General features: G+C 38.9%; 1 protein-coding gene across 7 annotated transcripts in view; it reads right to left on the bottom strand.

The window, feature by feature from the left end:
- Myh8 (myosin heavy chain 8) overlaps positions 1–3,672 on the bottom strand; it is a 33,336-nt gene extending 29,664 nt beyond the window's left edge. For all 7 annotated transcript variants that reach the window (XM_008855715.3, XM_008855716.3, XM_008855717.3 and 4 more), the window contains exons 1-3: positions 3,463–3,672; positions 2,524–2,667; positions 2,262–2,418 (exon numbers count right to left, since the gene is read on the bottom strand). In XM_008855715.3, coding sequence (XP_008853937.1) covers positions 2,262–2,418; positions 2,524–2,667; positions 3,463–3,672 — 511 coding nt within the window. The remainder of the gene's footprint in view (positions 1–2,261; positions 2,419–2,523; positions 2,668–3,462) is intronic.
- Between the last annotated feature and the right edge of the window lie 14,699 nt (positions 3,673–18,371).

The raw sequence follows: 18,371 nt of genomic DNA, 5'->3' as shown, positions 1-18,371 counted from the left end.
ATTGGTTGCGAATCACCTTGCTGTTTTCCATAGTGACTGTGCCATTTTACATTCTTACCAACAGTACTCGAGCCTTCTCCTTTCTCCACACACTTTCTAATACCTGTTGTTTTTTTTTAATAGTAGCCATCCACATGGGGGGTGAGGGGCATATTTTATTAATTTCTAAAAATTTTGTCATGGAAAATTTTAGACGTGCATAAAAGTAGAGATGGTGATGAAGAGCTCCTGGTGCCCATCTTGTAGTGGAATGAACAGTCATTCTCACTGGGCCAGTGTTATGCTGTCTCTTCCTTACTCCAATCTCACCTGATTATTTTACAGAAAACTCAAGACATCAGGTAATTTTAATGGTAAGTAATAAGAATCATAGAACCCCTGGGTCATTGGAGACCTTAGATGTTGCTTAAGTCAAACTGTCCACTCCACAGACAGAGGAAGCTGAGACTGGAGGGGAATAGCTGACTTTCCTACTATGAGTTCCAGGGCTAGTTCAGGTCAGACATAGTCAGGGCTTTTGACTTCAAGCTTAATATATTTTTCTGCTCTATCTGGCTTTTGATGTCACTAATTTGACTGCTGGCAATGTTAAATAAGAAATGATCTGGAATTTTAAATGTTTGACATTATTGATTTTTATTTTCTTTCTAATAATATATATTTGTCAATAATACCTACAGGATTAATAGTAGCTATTAATAGTTAGTGCTGGTGGGGTCTTTTGAGGGGGAGGAAGGGAGGGAGGTTGAGACAGGGTTTCCCTGCTGGCCTGGAACTTGCTATGTGGACCAAGCTGGACTTGAACTCACAGAGATCCACCTACTTCTGCCTCTGGAGTGCTGAGATTTAAAGGCCTGCACCACCACACCCAGCTAATAGAGTTGTATTTATATCAACTTGCTAATTTGTTAAATCTCTTCTATATTGATAGGCTATAGATTTTAGAGAATCCTAAAATCTAAAAATATTTCCAGAGAAAATAGACACAGTTCTGGCTGTTATCTAGAGGTATATATAGACCTAGACTTTAGAGAACTGTAAAGTTCTATTCAAGGAAATGGATATGGAATTTGGATCTTATTCAGATCAATTGGTTTTCTAGTATAAGTAAAGTCATTGTATCTAATGAAAGAGCACGTAAGAAAACAATGTTCTGGTCTTCCAGGCAATGCCAAAATAGTGTAATCCAGGTCCAATCAGGTCCAGTGTCACAGTTATGCATGATTTTATATGAATTTGGAGCAGCCCCAGAGCCTGAGGAATCATTTGGGGGTGGGGGTCAACACTGCAGCTGTTGCATGTCCCTTTAGCAGGAGGGAGCAGTTTGGGTAAATTTCAGAAGGTGGCTAGCTTCTGTGGATGATGGGAGAGCTGCTTATAGCACAGGATCCTTGTGGAAGTTGAGAATTTGTGATGGGAGGTCCCTGTTTTGTCACTTTCTCCCCCCCGCCCCCCTTTAAGGACAATGTAAAAACTAGTGCAGAAAAATGAATAGGAAAGAAAAATAGCTCCCAAAATTCTGTGGAAGAACAGGAAAGTAGGGAATTTAGACCACCCAGAGGGGGCATGTTTGGTATGTGAAGATAAAAGGTTTGAAACCTGCCTTGGAGCCTATCATGGTGTCAGAGTCGCTTGTTTGTCCTTGCTGAGGCAGGACTAGCAGGCTTTGATACAATTTCAACTTTTTTTTTTTCAAAAAAATAAATTTTTCTTGATTCTCTTAAAGAAGATGGATTTTCTCTTCTTGTTCTGATTGAATGTTTTTAAAGTCTTTGGGAGAAATTTCACAGGTCTTTGCTCAAGTTCTATCCCCAGGGCTGTTTGTGTCAGCGGTAACATTTGAAAAAAAAAGGTAAGAATTCACAGTGTTGCAGAAGTGGCTCTGGGCTTTCCCGCTTGACTACTGAGGAGGCAACTTTTTTAAAAAAAGAAATCTATGTGAACTTTTTGTATTCAAATCAGAAAAATAACAAACATGGGAAGCAATGAATCTGCTTACAGAGATCCAATGCTCATCTGTCTACACTTTACTAGCATTGTTAGCTGGGGTATGAGAGTGAATTCTGTGTGCTTCACTGTACACAGCTGTAAAGGAGAGACGACTGACTGCTGGGAAGAGCAAGTATAACTGCCGTGAAAGTTCTTTGGAAACGGTGAGGCCCCGTGAGGCTGGGATGTCTTTAGTAAAGCTGGGATGAGGTCTGCTTGCTCATCCCAACTGTATCTGCCCATTTCTGTAAATAGACACCTTGCTCACTCACCAGTCAGCATGAACTGATAGGCGTTGTCAGAGATGGAGAAGATGTGGGGCGGGGCCTCCTGGCGCTTTTTGCCTCGATAGGCCGCCACCACCTCGGGGTTGTACACCGGCAGCCACTTGTAGGGGTTGACGGTGACACAGAAGAGGCCCGAGTAGGTCTGGGGTGAAAAACATCAGAAAATTCAACCAAATGCCTTTTGCTTATTATTACTATTTTTCCAGAGAAACAAATGACCTAAACAGAACTGTTGTAGGTCACTCACATAGATCATCCAGGCCGCATAGCGCTCTTTGAGGTTGTACAGCACTCCTGGCTCGTGCAGGTGGGTCATCATGGCCATGTCCTCGATCTTGTCATATTTGGGAGGGTTCATTGGGAACACTTGGTCTTCCTTGACCGTCAGAGTCTGGCAAGGAAGCAGACCAGCTTGAGGTAAGGTTTATGTTTGCTAGCTTATTTTGATTATAAAGCTATAATTGAATATACTTTTCATTATAGTATTCAATGTCTTTTAAAGGCATAGAGCATATTTATTTATTTATCCATTTATTTTTTGCATGTTAGGCTAGAAAATCTGTTTCCTGTGATATGGTTGGTTACTAGTTTTTAACACATTTTAATTGCACATGTTAATGGGGCTCAGCATGATTTTTTTTCATACATGCATACGGTATGGATTAATAGAATCCACCCCCCTTTGTGACCCAGCTAAGCATATTCCTGGATATACAGCCCAAGGAAATAAAGTCAGCATACCAAAGAGATACCCACATGCCCTGTTTACTGCAGCAACTGTGTCGTCCTGGTCGTCACCCCCCCCCCAATGTTTTCTTTCACTGTATCCCTCTATATCCTTTTATTCTTATTTTGCTGGATGAAATATTTTTTATTTTTCCTTTCCCCTCATTATGAGAAACTTCTTTAAAAATATTAATATCTTATGTAACTAAGTGACTCAAGAATTCTTGTGACAGGAAGGGGGACAGGTTTAATTTTTTTCCAAGTTTGGAGATTTAGACCAGGAAGTAGAGAACTGAAATGGTGAAAGCCGGAACTAATGGGCTGAAGACCTGTGGGAAGCTGGGAAAGCCGGTAAGGGGTCTAAATTCCTTTAGCTCCCAAATCTGGGAATTACAGTTTGGGAGGATGCTCACTGTGGCCAGGCCCCCAACTCAGGACACACAGAAACTAATTCACTTACTGCTCCACTTTCGGTCTTCACGGTTACTTTTCCTCCATCCTTGCTTTGTATGACGCTTTTCACGTAGGACTCCTTGGGCTCAGCCACGAAGACTGATGTTTTGGCATCAAAAGGCTTGTTTTGGGCCTCAATCCGTTCCTTCTCCGATTTTCGAAGGTAAGGAGCCGCTTCGCCAAAAATAGCCATTTCGGCGTCTGAACCTGAACTCATGGCTGCAATTTATTCAGCCAAGGTTTTCTGCTTTGGGGAAGATGAGAGAGGGAGAAACAGCATCAGACTGGTGAGTGAGGATCTGGAATGCCGCGTTCAGCTTAGCCTGTTCTGAGACCCTCTCTCCTCTGACAACCAGTCCTCCAACATCATGTGAAGCACTGGTTTGGATTGAGAATGTGATCTGAGGCCTCCTTTTTAGGACTTTACGAGTTTCCTTTCGAGGTGACATATTCCAGTTATCAGGGCAGGCACCTACATCTTAAGTTGGAATGAAAACCTTCCCCGTCTATAACCTATTATGATGGCTGTAGTTCAAACTGTTGATGGATTGTTTTACAGCAACTGTCATTATTAATCCCCTTGTCTCCTGCAGAATGTCTGCACCTGCCACCTGCTAGGACAGCCGCTTAGTTAGGAAGGAAATTTTGCTTTGTGCAAATGAAGATTGATATTTTCAAAGCTATCAGAAATACTTTTACCTTTTAGATGGCCATTTCCCCCTCATAAACCAATTAACTATTTTCACTTTGTTGACATTTGGAGTTATATCTCTCTGTGGGCTGTTAGAAGAATCTCCTGATAAATTCTTGTTCTGCGTTTTCATTATTTGGTTTTACCAGGAGACTTAGCACTGCCTTGTTTCCCAAACGTCTTTTAACACTCTGACATGAGGAATTTCAGCGATCACTTTAACAGATCTAACCACAGAGAAATGCCAGCTACATTATGGAGGCCCTTCTTCTTATGTAAATTACATGGGGTGCTTTTCTTTCCACTTAGAAAAAAAGAAAAGAAAAACAGTAGGCGCTTGCTGTAAGTTATTGTCTTACAACGGATAAATGAACCTCTGCCATGGGACATGTTAAATTGGTCAACTTTTCCCTTCACTTTCAGGTAGTATCTTCCTTGGGGAACAGCACAATTGCCCTTAAATTATGCATGGTATTTAGCATTCTGTGGGTGTAATACTTGTAGCTTTCACAAAGAAAAATAATAAATCTTTCTGACAAAAATTAAGTGAATCATTAAAATAGCTCAAATATGGTTTTAACAAGATGCCTGTGTTTACATTTTTAAATAAGACTTTCTGTAGAGTGTTCAAAAGCTATCTGTAAAATGTGTGAGTGTTCAGTGCTTTGCATTAGAGAGAGTTTGGCACACAATTGCTTAATGCCATTGGACAGTTACAGCTGAGCCCTCACTGTCAAAATTTATACTGTTCCAAATTGTCCTTTAATCCTGAGCCTCAGTGAGGGTATGTAGTCTTTGAGAATATGACATTCTAGAAAAATTATTTTTCAGCATTTATGAGCAAGTCATTCAAAAACATATTCTGCTCTGAAAGCATGGAAATAGCATATAATTAAGAGCTGTTACAGCTTCCTTAGACTAAATCCCCTGACACCAATAAACGAGGAAAGCCATGTCTTACCTCTGAGGTTCTGGAAGAAAAAGCAGGATCGGAACTGTCCCACGCTGTAAAACAAGAAGTTTCCGGTTAGTGATGCTCAACAATTCCTGCCATGTAATCCCAGACTTAAAATTTCCCCTGCTCTAAAACATGGCTCTGTGGAAACAGAACTCAAACTTCAGTGGCATGAGTTCACGCTCAGAGATGGCTACAGAGTCCACTCTGTCTGCTCTCCTGGGGGTCCTTGGGGTCCTTAGGGTCCCAAGGTTCCTGTCACTTACCTCTGGGCTCTGGGTGAAGATAAGGCATGAGGGGCAGTTCCTGCTTATATAGGATCTAATGTGCTGACGATGCAGCTACCTCCTCTTTGTTAGGACAAGACATTTGGCAACATGAACCCTCAGCATATTTTATGGTGACATTTGGCATGTTCGGATATAATTAGAAGTATTCCTATCATTTTGAGTATGTGAACCAATCTCCTATAAATAATTTGACAGAGACCAATCTGCACTTTGAGAATGCTTTCTAGTGTGCTGGAAAGGGACTCTTTGACCGTGCCTGGTGGGACTTCACAGAAGTCACTTGTTAGGAGCTATATTCAATTTGGCAAACTCTGTCATGCGTGCCTGTGCAGCCAAATGATCAGATGTTCAGCAGGACACTTTTCCTTATTTGTTCCCCCAAGAACCCCACACTGCATTCCCTTGAGCTGTCGCCAGGGCTCATCCTTGGTGTCTGGCTTGGGCAGCAGAACCAAATCAAGAAGAGTGTCTATGCTGAGTCTCCACCACTGGACCAGTTCCCTCAGAGCCAGCACTCAAAAAGTTATTCGAGAAGTCAGGGTTTTCGTTGCTGTGAGAAACATAGGTAAAAAAGAGAAAAAGCACCTAGACTTCAGTCTGCAGAGATAAGATATGGGGATGCAGTGCAATCATACAATATAGACATGTCTTACAATCTGTTTTAACATTAATGTAGCTAATCTTCATACCATTAATGTAATTCCCACTTTTATTTTTTAACCTTCAAATTATTAATCTCTTAAAATGAAAGATATTTGGAAATCTTTTTTTAATATTTTATTTATTATTTTTATTACATATATGTATATATATATATATATATATGAGTGTATTGCCTGCACATATATAAGTGTACCCATGTAGTGCAGTGCCCACTGAAGTCAGAAGAGGGTGTCAGATTCTGCGGGAACTGGAGTTACAGATGGTTTTAAGCTGCCATGTGGGTGCTGGGGACCTAACCCGAGTCCTCTGTAAGAGCAGTCAGTGCTCTTAAAAGCTAAGCCATCTCTCCAGCCTCATGTCTGTTCTTTTCAAAGTAAAATATTTCCTTTTAAAGCCAGGTATATTGAGATATAATTGACATGTAGTCTACCCTTTTTAGGTGAGAATTATAAGTGTTTTAAAGATCTTTTAAACATTACAATATAATTCACTTCTTTAAAAATACTTTCATTGTTTTAAATTAAGCGTGCATGTGTGTGTGTGTGTGTGTGTGTGTGTGTGTGTGTATACATGTGCACGTGAGTGTAGTGCACACAGAGGCCAGAGATAGAGCTGGATCCCCTGGAGCTGGAGTTACAGGTTGTTGTGAACCACCTGATGTGGGTGCTAGGAACTGCACTCGGGTTCTCTGCAAATACAGTATTTGTTCTTAACCATGGAGCCATCTCTCCAGCCTCCTGTTCACTTCTTTTTTTGTGCATTTTAAGGCATGCATATATATTCATCTGATCAGCACAGGGGATGGGATGCAGAATGACTGCAGCTCTTTGAGTTTGGGTAAGTATATGCAATTCTATTTTAATGACATGAAAAATAATGCCTTATAGTTTAGGCTAGAATTCTCCTTCAGTAACTCCCTTCTCTCAAGAGGTACTCACCAGTACTAGTTTGGTTTGTAATATCCCAGACCTTTTTGGTACATTTTCATCTCTATTTTCTGGGAAAATATAGATTAGTAAAACTGGTTTAAGAAAATGTTCCCACAGGAAATATATATCATAGGTGTTAAAAATATTTTTTTCGAGAGAGGGCTCAGTGGTTAAAAGCACTGGATACTCTTGCAAAAGACCCAGGTTCAGTTCCCAGTGCCCACATGGCAGCTAACAACAGCCCAAATCAAAATCCCAAGATGATTTTCACCATAATCTGTGCTTACATGCATGCAGGTTAAAACACTCATATACATAAAATAAAAATAAATAAAAATTGAAAAATATATTTTAAGTAATATCATAGTTTATATATTGACCAACTTACTTTTTCTACTCTTGATCTTTTCTACTCTCGGATCATTCCTCATGTTAGTACATAGACAACAATAGGGAAAAATCTCATACGTCCTGTGGGCTCATTTTCTCAGCATCACTGACTCCTAATCTATGGTCAGTCCTGCTTCCCTAGGTAGTCTCATTCATCTGCTCCATCTGGGTTATGTAACTGTTCCTGTAAAATTTCTGTGAAGGAGTCTATGTGCTTGTGATTGTAATAACTTACTTTTTGCAAGTTTGGAAAGATTCCTCATGGTGTAATAATGATTTGAACTCTGCCGATGCATCTCCAACTTCTGTAATTTACACCTTTTGGAAAACCTAAACGTTTAGGCAGTTATTAAAAGATTTCCTTTATGTTTTTGGTCTTTTGTGTGTATTATAAAAGAAGGATTTTCCGGGGCTGGAGAGATGGCTCAGTGGTTAAGAGCACTGACTGCTTTTGCAGAGGACCCAGGTTCAACTCCCAGCACCCACATGGTGGCTATGAACCATCCTTAACTCCAGTTCCAGGGTAATCTGAAGCCCTCTTCTGACCTCCGCAGCATTGCACACACAGGTGTGCTCACATACATGCAGGTAATACACTCATACAGATAAAATAAAAATAATAACAATAAATAAAACATTTAAAAAAGAAGGATTTTCCAAACACAAGGACTCAGGGTCATACATTCGTTATTTTATATTTTCAACCATTCTTACCTGATTAATCTACCAAATTAACTTAATCCAAATCAAAATCCCAAGATGATTTTCTACTTAATCTGAAAAACTGATTCTAAAACTCATATATATAGACTAAAAAAGTTGTCAAGATTATTTTGAAATAGGTGAAGCATGAGAAAAACCAGTCCTACTAGACTTCAAAGCCTATGTGGTATTGGCACAGAAATATGGGGAAAAGTATGGAATTCAGAAACCAATCACACACAGGACATAAGTGCATGCATGTGTGCAAAGTCTACAAACACTAAGATTTCCTTAATGTCATTATTGTTATAGTAGTGAATCACTCATTGCTCAAATATGACATATTTTTCTGTTTATTCCAAGTCTTTAAGTTTTTCTTCTAGTCACTTTTTTAGTTTTCCCCTTAAGGGTCTTAGATACTTTTGCTAGGTTTAGCATTTTTATTGATATGTTAAATAGGTCTATTTTTCCTAGTATGCTTTTTGCTCCTTGATTACTGACAAGTGATTTGCATCCTCAGAACTATGGTTTTGTTCGGCAAGGTGTAGGTTAGTTTTTGTCAACTTAACACAAGCTACAGATACCTGGAAAGAAGGAACCTCAGTTGAGGAATTTCCTCCAAAGGATTGGTCTGTGGCCATGTCTGTGAGGCATTTTCTTAACTGGTAATTGATGCAGGAAGATCCAACTCAAGGTGGGCACTACCAACCCTGGGCAGGTGGGCCTGGGCTGTATAAGGAGAGTAACTGAGGAAGCCAGCGAAAGCAAGCCAGTAAGAAGCGTACCTCCATGACTCCGCTTTAGCTCCTGCCTCCAGGTTCCTGTCATAAATTCCTGCCTTTACTCCCCTCAAAAATAGATTGTCATTTGAAAGTGTGAGATGGGATAAACCTTTTCCTTCTCAAGTTGCTTTTGGTCAGTGTTTCAGCACTGCGTTAGAAAGCAGCCTAGGACAAGCGGCAATCTGCCTAACTGAATTTTGTTGCAGACCCCTCTATACACTGAGTAACCAGGTTGACAAGGTACAAGCTTTGGGTGGCAGGGCACAAGCAGAAGTTGCTGGGGGAAAGGGGACTTGCAAAAAGACCCGTAAAAAGAGGGTAGACCACTTGAGTTACCTATTCGTTTCCTCTTATCTTTTTTTCTGGAGAGAACACAGGTGAATGACTGGAGCTAGAGTCTTGAAAGAAAGGTCAAGAGAATTTCAGAAAACTTCACCTTCTGTGAGTTGGTCTTTACTGATATAATAAAGTGTGAGGAGCACAACATGGTGGCACATGCCTTTAATCTCAGCCCTTGGGAGGCAGAGGCAGGTGGATCTCTGTGAAATTGAAGCCAGCCTGATCTATATAGTGAATTACAGGCCAGCTGGGGCTAACAGAGACTTTGTCTAAAAATAAATAGGTAAATAAAATAAAATGTGAGGTAAAAAACAAGTCATTAGAATTCTTTGAAATTTATTTTTTTGTGTGAGTGTCTTGCCTGCATGTATGCTAGGGACACCCATGCTGTTTTACCCAAGGAGGGCAGAGGAAGGTGTTGGATTCCCTGGAACTGGAGTGACGGATGGTTTTTAGCTGCCATGTGGGTGCTGGGAACTAAACCAAGGTCCTCTGCAAGAGCACCAGTGTTCTTAACTGCTGAGCCATCTCTCCAGCCCCCAAACTTAATTTTAAAAATGCAAGAGCCTTTTTCTTTTTCCCCCTATGTGACTCAATTTTTGTGAGTGCTTTAGATTGGTACTTTAATTTTTTCCATTATTACCCACTGGAAAGAAAAAAAAATCTAATTAAATTAACTAAAATCAATTAAAATCTAATTAGCTTTAATTAAGTTTAATTTCTTCCTATAAAACAAAAGAAATACTAAGGATTAACTCTAATTAAATGCACTTAAATTAATATAGTCTTTGTAGAGAGAAATTAAATGCTAAGCATTAAGGTTTTCTATTTAGTTGAATTTTGGGTGTGGGAACAGGGCACCAACTATTGTAATATCTAAGATTATTATTTTTTGTTTGCCTAAGAACTAAGTTTCACATTTTCTTAGATCAGTATCACTCCATTGAAAATATATGTGTTAGATGCATGAAAAGCATTTTAATACCCTTATTATTGACTATAAAGTTTTATATTCATCTCTTTAAAAAACATTTTATTCATATGTATGTGTGTCTGTCTGTGTGTTTCTGTGTATGTGCACATAAGCGCAGTTGCCTGCAGAGGCCAGAAGAGGGCATCCACCTGGAGCTGGAATTACAGGTGGTTGTGAGCTGCCTGACTTGGGTGCTGGGAATTGAACTTTGGTCCTTTGGAAGAGCAGCTAGTGTATGTAACCATTGAGCCACCACTCCAACTCCCTACATTTATCTTTATAACTGAGCTGTTCCTTACATTATTGAAATTATCCATGTCTTTATTTTTGTGTACTTGGTCTATTATTTTCTAGTGGGTGTAAGCTAAAAATCCTTCAGTATGTTGTTTACAGATTGATAGATTTGGGTTGTCTAACTCAAAGATATTTGTTAGTCCTATAGAAATTTGTCTCCATTATATCTCTCTGGTTGTAGTAGTCACTTTTTTGTTGCCATGATAAAACACCATGGCCAACACAACTTACAGAAGGAAGAGTTTATTTAGCTATGGTTCCAAAGGGGCAAGAGTCCATCATGATGGGGAGGCATGGTGGCAGAGGTGGCTGGAGTAGGAGTAGAAAGCAGAGGCTCATCTCCAAGCAGGCACAGGAGGCAGAGAGCAACTGGAGATCCAGCAGGGCTTAAGAACTCTTTAAGCCCACCCTGAGTGACATACTTCCTCCAGTATGGCCACACCTTCTAAGACCTCCCACAACAGTGCCAAGAACTGGGAACAAAATGTCTAAATACTTGGAGCCTATGGGTACATTCTCATTCAAATCACCACACTGGTGGATTGTATCTTTTAAAATAAAGTAGCAACTATCTTTGTTTTGTACTGTTTTGCTTTGAATTCTGTTTACTTTAATGTTAAAATTTGCCTTACTTTTTGGTAGCACATATACAAGTTGTCTTTTCTCATATCTTTATTTTCAACCTCTCTGAGTTATTTTGTTTTAAATCAAACTTTAAAATATCAAATTAGCTGATAATGGCTGGGTTATAATGAAATTCCTTAATTTGTATAATTAACATATGTTAATTTAAAAAACTGCTGTGCATGGTAGGGTACACCTATAATCTCAGCATTCAGAAAGCAGAGGCAGGTAGAGCTTTATGAGTTTGAGGCCAGCCTGGTCTACATAGTGAGTTCCAGGCCAGCCAGGGCTGCATAGTGAGACCCTGTCTCAAAACAAGCAAGCAAGCAAACAAAATAAAAACCAAGTAGTAATTTGAACAACCGATTATGAGGGCACCTGTAGAGGGTAAGTTTCAGCACAGGAAGCTGGCTGGTGTGCCTTTTGTAATGTGTCCAGTGGTTTGTTAAAATATCAATGTAAGTGGACAGAAGTAATTTTCTGTTCATTTAGGCAAAGGACTCAACCTCTTTAAACCTGAGCTTGCTTCTCTTTTAAAGAGGGAATTTCCATCCTTTCCTACAACCTTTCAAAATTTATTTATTTGGTAATCCATGTAAAGCATTTCACATAGTACTTGGCAGTGTTGGACATATTTAATATTGTGCTTAGACTCATACAAAGGATGAGGGCTGTACCCTGCAGCAATGCATCGCCTGCAGTGTTTTAAATAAGGAACTGATCTTAAAGTTTGTTTTACACACAGTCATGCCAGCAGCATGGACGATGGGTTGGAGGAGTGAAGGCCCCTCTCAGCAACTGTGCTATTTTAGGAGTGTTGAGGACCTTTGAACTAAGCCATTGGCTTCTAGGAAAGAAGAGAAGGACAGAGTATTTAGGTTGTAGACTTCACTGACCTTGCTCTTGGTGAAATAAAGATAATTCTAGATATCCAGAAACCACTTAAATTGACTTTACTTAAAGATAAATAGAGTAGCCAAGGACGGTGGTGCATACATTTAATCTGAGCACTCAGGAAGCAGAAGCGGGCGATTCTCTGTGAGATGGAAGCTAGCCTGGTATACATAGCAAGTTCCAGGCCAGCGGGGGCTTCAGAGAGACCCTGTCTTAACCCTCCTCCCCCCAAAAAAGATAAATAGTAGAAATAAGTGGGATTTCCTTGAGTTGCAGGAAATACTTTTTATGGAAAGAAAACGGATTTGGAAGTAACAGACAAGGAATGGAGATTTTTCTGGATGGAGAGTTGCAACGCTGCAGTTCCTCAGAAAAGCAAGTTTCCAGGAATAAGATTTTGCCATGTCGAAATAGATTTTTAATGTGGGATTTAAACAATATAATGCTAATATGAAGACATATCATTAGAACATGGTACAGTCAGAAATAGGCTCTTGTATGTATGTAGTGCATGGTAACAGTGGCAATTGATGTCACTAGAGGAAAAGACAATTTAATGGGCAGGCTTGAGACTTACCATTTGGAAATGTTTTTATTAATTCCTTGCCTGACATCATTTATAAAAATCAGTTCTAAATGAATTAAGTCTTAACCTGAAAACAAAGGAAAAAAATCGTCAAGAGTAATTGAAAAGATGGAAGAAAATGTTTATGCCCTGTGAAGGAAGATCTTTTTTTCCTTCAATACTAGGGATCAAAGGTCCTTTCATATGGTAGGCTAGCTGAGCTATGTACCCGACTCAGGAAGATCTTTACTAGATTCATACATTTATGAATCTACCTCAGGAATTAAAACTATCTTATGAGTCAAAAAAAGGTCCATTAACAAACTGAAAGATAAATGACACTCTAGGAAAAACTATTAACAGCTTTTATCACAAGGAAGTTATATTCACTCTTATTCAGAAATGAATCAAGAAGAAAGGGAGATACAAGCACATGGAAACCAGAGCTAAAAGAGAGAACAGATAGTTCACGGAACAGGTGACCCAAACAGCTGTAAATAAAACATGTCCAACCTCAAGAGATACAAGATGGACTACTGGTTAGCACCTGCATTTTACCCATAAGGCTAACAAAAGGAACTGATAGCAGCAAATGGCAGGGAGTATGGAAGTAGAAGCTCCTGATATGAGAAGGGTGTGAACCTTCCGGGGCAATGGGTTGCATCTTTGAAACTCAGAGTTGTAATAATTTCACTTCTTAACCCCTCTCTTACAGAAACACGTGAAAGAGCAGCATGCTTAACTCTCCACACTTAGCATTTCTTCTAAACAGTCAACTTTTGGAAACAAATATCTATTTAGTGACTTTGTAGTTTAATTAGGGGACCACCTGTTAAGTGGTGGCATTGATGCTGTGGTCAGTGGCTGGCTGGAACTTGACACTTGTTTTAATCTGAGATTTGGATCACCACCATGCATTTTCCACTGGTTGTCTTTGAATACAATACTGAAAACTAAGTCTTGTTTTAAATAGCCATAAACCATGAAGGCTTTTTAATGGGTACATTTAAGAAAATTAAATGCCAAGTCATATTATTGGCTTATTTCTAACCCTTCTCCAATATACAGATAACTTTTACAGGAGTCATGTGTGACAGCTCATTTCTTATAAGTTAGAAACTCTTCCAAGGTCTGGCATAGATCCCTGTCCTTGCTCTTCTTGCTAGTATCTACTTACAATTAAGCCCAGGGCAAGCATTAAGTTACCATCACTAATGATCCTTCTGCTCAGAGTCACTACCAGAAATACAGCTCGCAATTCCTAAGATTCCCTCTGCCCAAAGAGTTCCTGTGCTTTCCTCTCTCCAATGAGTAAAAAAAAGATGTATCACAATCACTTCAGACATCTGTATTTTTTCTAATGTGGAAATGGGAAATTATCTTGTTTTCAACCAAAAGAAACAACTTGTTTTTCAAATACCCCATGACACAGAGATGTGCTACTTAGATTCATCTGTGTTCTTGGATGTACCATTAGTTAATTTTTTTACTGGTGAGTAGCATTCCATTGTAAGAGTATGCCACATTTTGCATATGTACTCCATCTATTTTTCTTTCAGTTTGTTGTTTTATTGTACCGGTTTGGTTTTGATATGTCTTACTATGTTACCCAGGATATCTTGAACTCAAAACTTGTGGACCTAATTGATCCTTAGTCTCCCTAGTAGCTGGGACTCCAGACATGTGCTACCATGATGTGATACCTTGCTGATGGGTATCTTTCTTTTCATTTTGTGAATGTATCTTAAAAAAAATTGGATTTACCTTGTGTGTATGTTTTGCCTGTGTGTAAGTGCACCTGTGCCATGCAATGCTAGTGAAGGCCAGAAGAGGGCATCGGATCTCCTGGAACCAAGTGGTTGTTAGCTGCCATATGGGTGTTGGGTACCAAATCCAGGTCCTCTGCCAGAGCAACCAGTGCTCTTAGCTGCTGAGCCATCTCTCCAGCTTCTTGTGAATATATCTTTAATTTGCTTAAATACTAAAGAGTGGAATTGTTAGATGAAGAGCTAGGTATATACTTATAAGAAATGCCAAGGTTTTTTTTTTTTTTTTTCCCAAAATAATTAAAGCATTTTCCATCCTCACTAGGAAGTAGTGTGTGATACCTGTCAGGTGCTCAGCAGCCTTCCAGCCTTTTTCAATGTCTTCATAAATTTAGTCATTCTTGTGAATTTGTGATGGGATTCCCTTGTGATTTTAATCTGTAGTTCCCTAGGCCAGAGATGCTGGATGTCTTTTTATGTTGTTATTAGGCCTTTATGAATTGTCTCTTTTTTGCACAATTTCATTGGATTGCATTCTTTTTGCTCTTGTTTTCTACATGTTCTTTATAGGAAAATCATTTTTTGAATGCATGTATTGCATGTTTTTTTTCCCAGCCTGTGGCCTGACTTTATGTGGCCTGACTTTTTTTTTTTTAAGCAAGTACCCTACCACTGAGCCTCACTCCCAGCCCTAGCTTTAATTTCTGAAGAGGACCAGTTTATCATATTTTCAACTTTCATAGTTATTGTTTGTTGTGTTAAGAGTTTTTGCCTGTGATTCTAAAATTGTCACTACTCTAGGTTATTTATATTTCCACAGGCTTTTAATATCAATTTCACAATTTTTATTCCAAAAAAATGCTTGATGAGGTTTTGATTGGGATATAAGAAATCTAAAGATCAGTTTGTGGAGAATTGACACATTTACAGCATGAGAGCTTTTCTTTTCTTTTTCTGTGCCTTAAAGTGGAAGGTCTGTCTTCTTTCTTTATGTGGGTAATTTCCCTCTGAACACTGCTCAAGGTGCAGCCTATGTTTCTGGAGTTGTTTTTCTATTTTAACTCATCTCAAAATATAGTTTTCCCTTTGAGTTTTTTCTTGAACATGTTGATTATTTAGAAATATGTTGCTTATAATCTGCTTACTTGCGAGTTTTCCTCGTTTTCTTTTTTCTTTCTTTAGATTCCTAAGTCCATTCCATTGTGGGCAGAAAGTATACTTGGTATCGTTTCTGTACTTTTAAATTTACTAAGTATTATTTCATAGCCTAGCATGCAGTCTATGTTCTTGTGCTTTGGGAATGACACGTTTTCTTGTTGGTGGTGATTTACCCTTGGAGCCATTAAGTCTAATTGGTTTATAGTGTTTCTCAAGCGCTCCCCCATGCTCACTGATCTGTTTAGTTGTTCCTTCTTTTACTGAAAGTGGAGTTATGGAGTCTTTACTCTTATCACTAAATTGTTTCTCCCTTTATTTCTGTCAGGATAGGCTTTCATGTTATTTGTTGAAATGATGTATAATGATGAATTTATCATGTTACTATTAGAAAATGTCCTCGATGTCTCTCACTAAGTAGCTATATTTTTTAAAATATTTTGTTAGGCCGGGTGTGGTAGTGCACCCCTTTAATCCCAGCACTTGGGAGGAAGAGGCGGGTGGATCTTTGTGAGTTCCTGAGGCCAGCCTGGGATGGTCTACATAGGGATTTCCAAACAAACAAACAAAAACTAGGCACAAGCTAATGCTCTGCAGTTAAATGAAGAGGAAGACGTGGTATCTTTGTGAGTTCGAGGCCAGCCTGGTCAACATAGTAAGTTCCAGGACAGCTGGGGCTACAGGGAGACCCTGCCTCAAAAAAAAACAAAAAAATTTTTTTGTTTATTATTTTTATTTTATGTGTATGAATGTAATGCCTGCATATAGGTAGGTGTACCTGTGTCATGCAATGCCTGCGGAGGTCAGAAGAGGGCATTAGATCTCCTAGAACTGGAGTTACAGATGGTTGTTAACTGCCATATGAGTTCTAGGAATCAATCCCTGGTCCTCTGCAAGAGCAGTCAGTACTTTTAATGGCTGATCCATCTCTCCAGCCCTGAATATATATTTTTAAAGGGTGTTTTGACATCTGTCCTATAGCTGATTCTCATCTTATGATGTTTCTCTTTTACATGATATCTATTTTTCCATTCTTTCACATTCAAATTATTTGTAACTTTGGCTCCTATACGTGACATTTATTTGGATGCTATTTTTTAAATCCAACCTGACAACCTCTAACTTTTAATTGGGTTGTTTAATCCATTCACATTTAATGTTATTAATTTTAAATATTTTATTTATTATTTTTATGTGTATGAGAGCATTGCCTATGTATGTGTAAATGCACTTGTATCTTGCAATGCCTGTGGAGGTCAGGAGAGGGTATTGGATTCCCCTGGAACTGGAGTTACAGATGGTTGTTAGCTGCCATGTGGGTGCTGGGAATTGAACCCAGTTTCTCTGTAAGAGCAATCAGTGCTCTTAACCATGCTGAGCCATCTCTCCAACCCCTTAATGTTATTATTTAAATAGGCTATTTTTCTAAGTGTCTCATGACTTTTTGTTTCTTTATTTTCTTTCTGCTTTTTTTATAGTATTTTCTAATATAATTTTTGTGTGGTGTTGGGGGTTGAACTAAGATCTTGTGTAGGCCAGAAAAATGTTTTACCACTGAGCTACATCGCTAGCCTATAATATAATATTTAACTTATTTAATTTTTTTAACTTTTTGAGTTTTTTAAATGGTTGCTTTTGGGGACTGGAGAGATGGCTTAGTGGTTAAGAGCACTGGCTGCTCTTGCAGAGGACCCAGGTTCAGTTTCCAGAACCCATAGGTAGCTAAACACAATCTGTAAAGGAACTTCAATTCTGGGGAATCCAACACCGTCGTCTAACCTCCACAGACATTGTACAACTCGAATGCATTTACATACATACAGGCAACACACTCATACATATAAAATAAAATAATAATAAATATTTTAAACAATTGCTTTATGGTTTATCATCTGTACCTTAACTTGTAAGAATCAGTGTTAGATTTGCATTAGTTCAATTCTGATAATATAGAAGGTTACTCCTGTATGTAGCTTTACTCCCTATTTTGCCATTTTATTTTTATGCATAATATATCTCTTAACGCTACAAATTCAACAATACATTGTTACAATTACTATTTTGCCACCTATACTCATTTCCTTAGCTCAATAAAGCTTTGTTCTCATAAGTTTTATAGCTATTTCCAAAGGGAGGATGTAATGACTAACAAGTTGTGCATGAAAACAGCTTGTCCATACAGTAAGGGGTCCTATGGATGTAAAATGCTTCACCCACATCACTATTACTTGTAGTGTTGGACAGAAAGCCATTTAGGTTTTGGATTTTAGAGATTACTTAGCTCAAGCACCTTATGGGATAGATGAAGAAAATGAATACCAGGGTAGTTGTGGTTTATTTTGCACAGGTTAATGTGGGGCTATATAATAGTTCATATTTTCTTGGTGGTTAAAATATAGCTGAAGTTTTCAATAGTCTCTGGACTGCTGCAGCCATCACCTGGGAACTTGTTAGAAAGCCAGATCTTCTGCCCCAAATTTGGCCTACTGAATCAGAAACTAGGAATGGAGCCCAGAAAGTTTGTGTTTTAACAAGCCCCTGAGAATGTTTGGGTGTACGCTAAATTTGAGTCCCACTGACAGGGAGAAGCACAAATCCCTTGGCTCTTGAAGAAGGATACTGGGAGACAACACTGAGTGGGGTTCAGCTTTCGGCAAGGTTTGTAGCAGAGCTGCTTCTCTTTTTCTTGCCTTGGGGCTGCTTTCCCTTGGGGCTCATCTCAAGGGTCCCCTTTGCATGCTCTTTTAGTTACTTAGCCAACTACTGCACTTAGGGTTAGTTGAAATTAGAACATTTCAGATCATTAAAAGATAAATAAGGTCTGTTACCTACTATTCTTCTCCTTCAGGTTATTTCTTTTCCTTTACCTCACTGTTTCCTTACCCTTGTCCTGGCTGCAGTAGG

The sequence above is a fragment of the Nannospalax galili genome, unplaced genomic scaffold, assembly GCF_000622305.1.
Source record: "Nannospalax galili isolate Female #2095 unplaced genomic scaffold, S.galili_v1.0 scaffold146, whole genome shotgun sequence".
Classification (NCBI taxonomy): domain Eukaryota; kingdom Metazoa; phylum Chordata; class Mammalia; order Rodentia; family Spalacidae; genus Nannospalax; species Nannospalax galili.
Note: the sequence above shows the minus strand (reverse complement) of the source record. Positions and strands in the feature narration are given on the sequence as shown.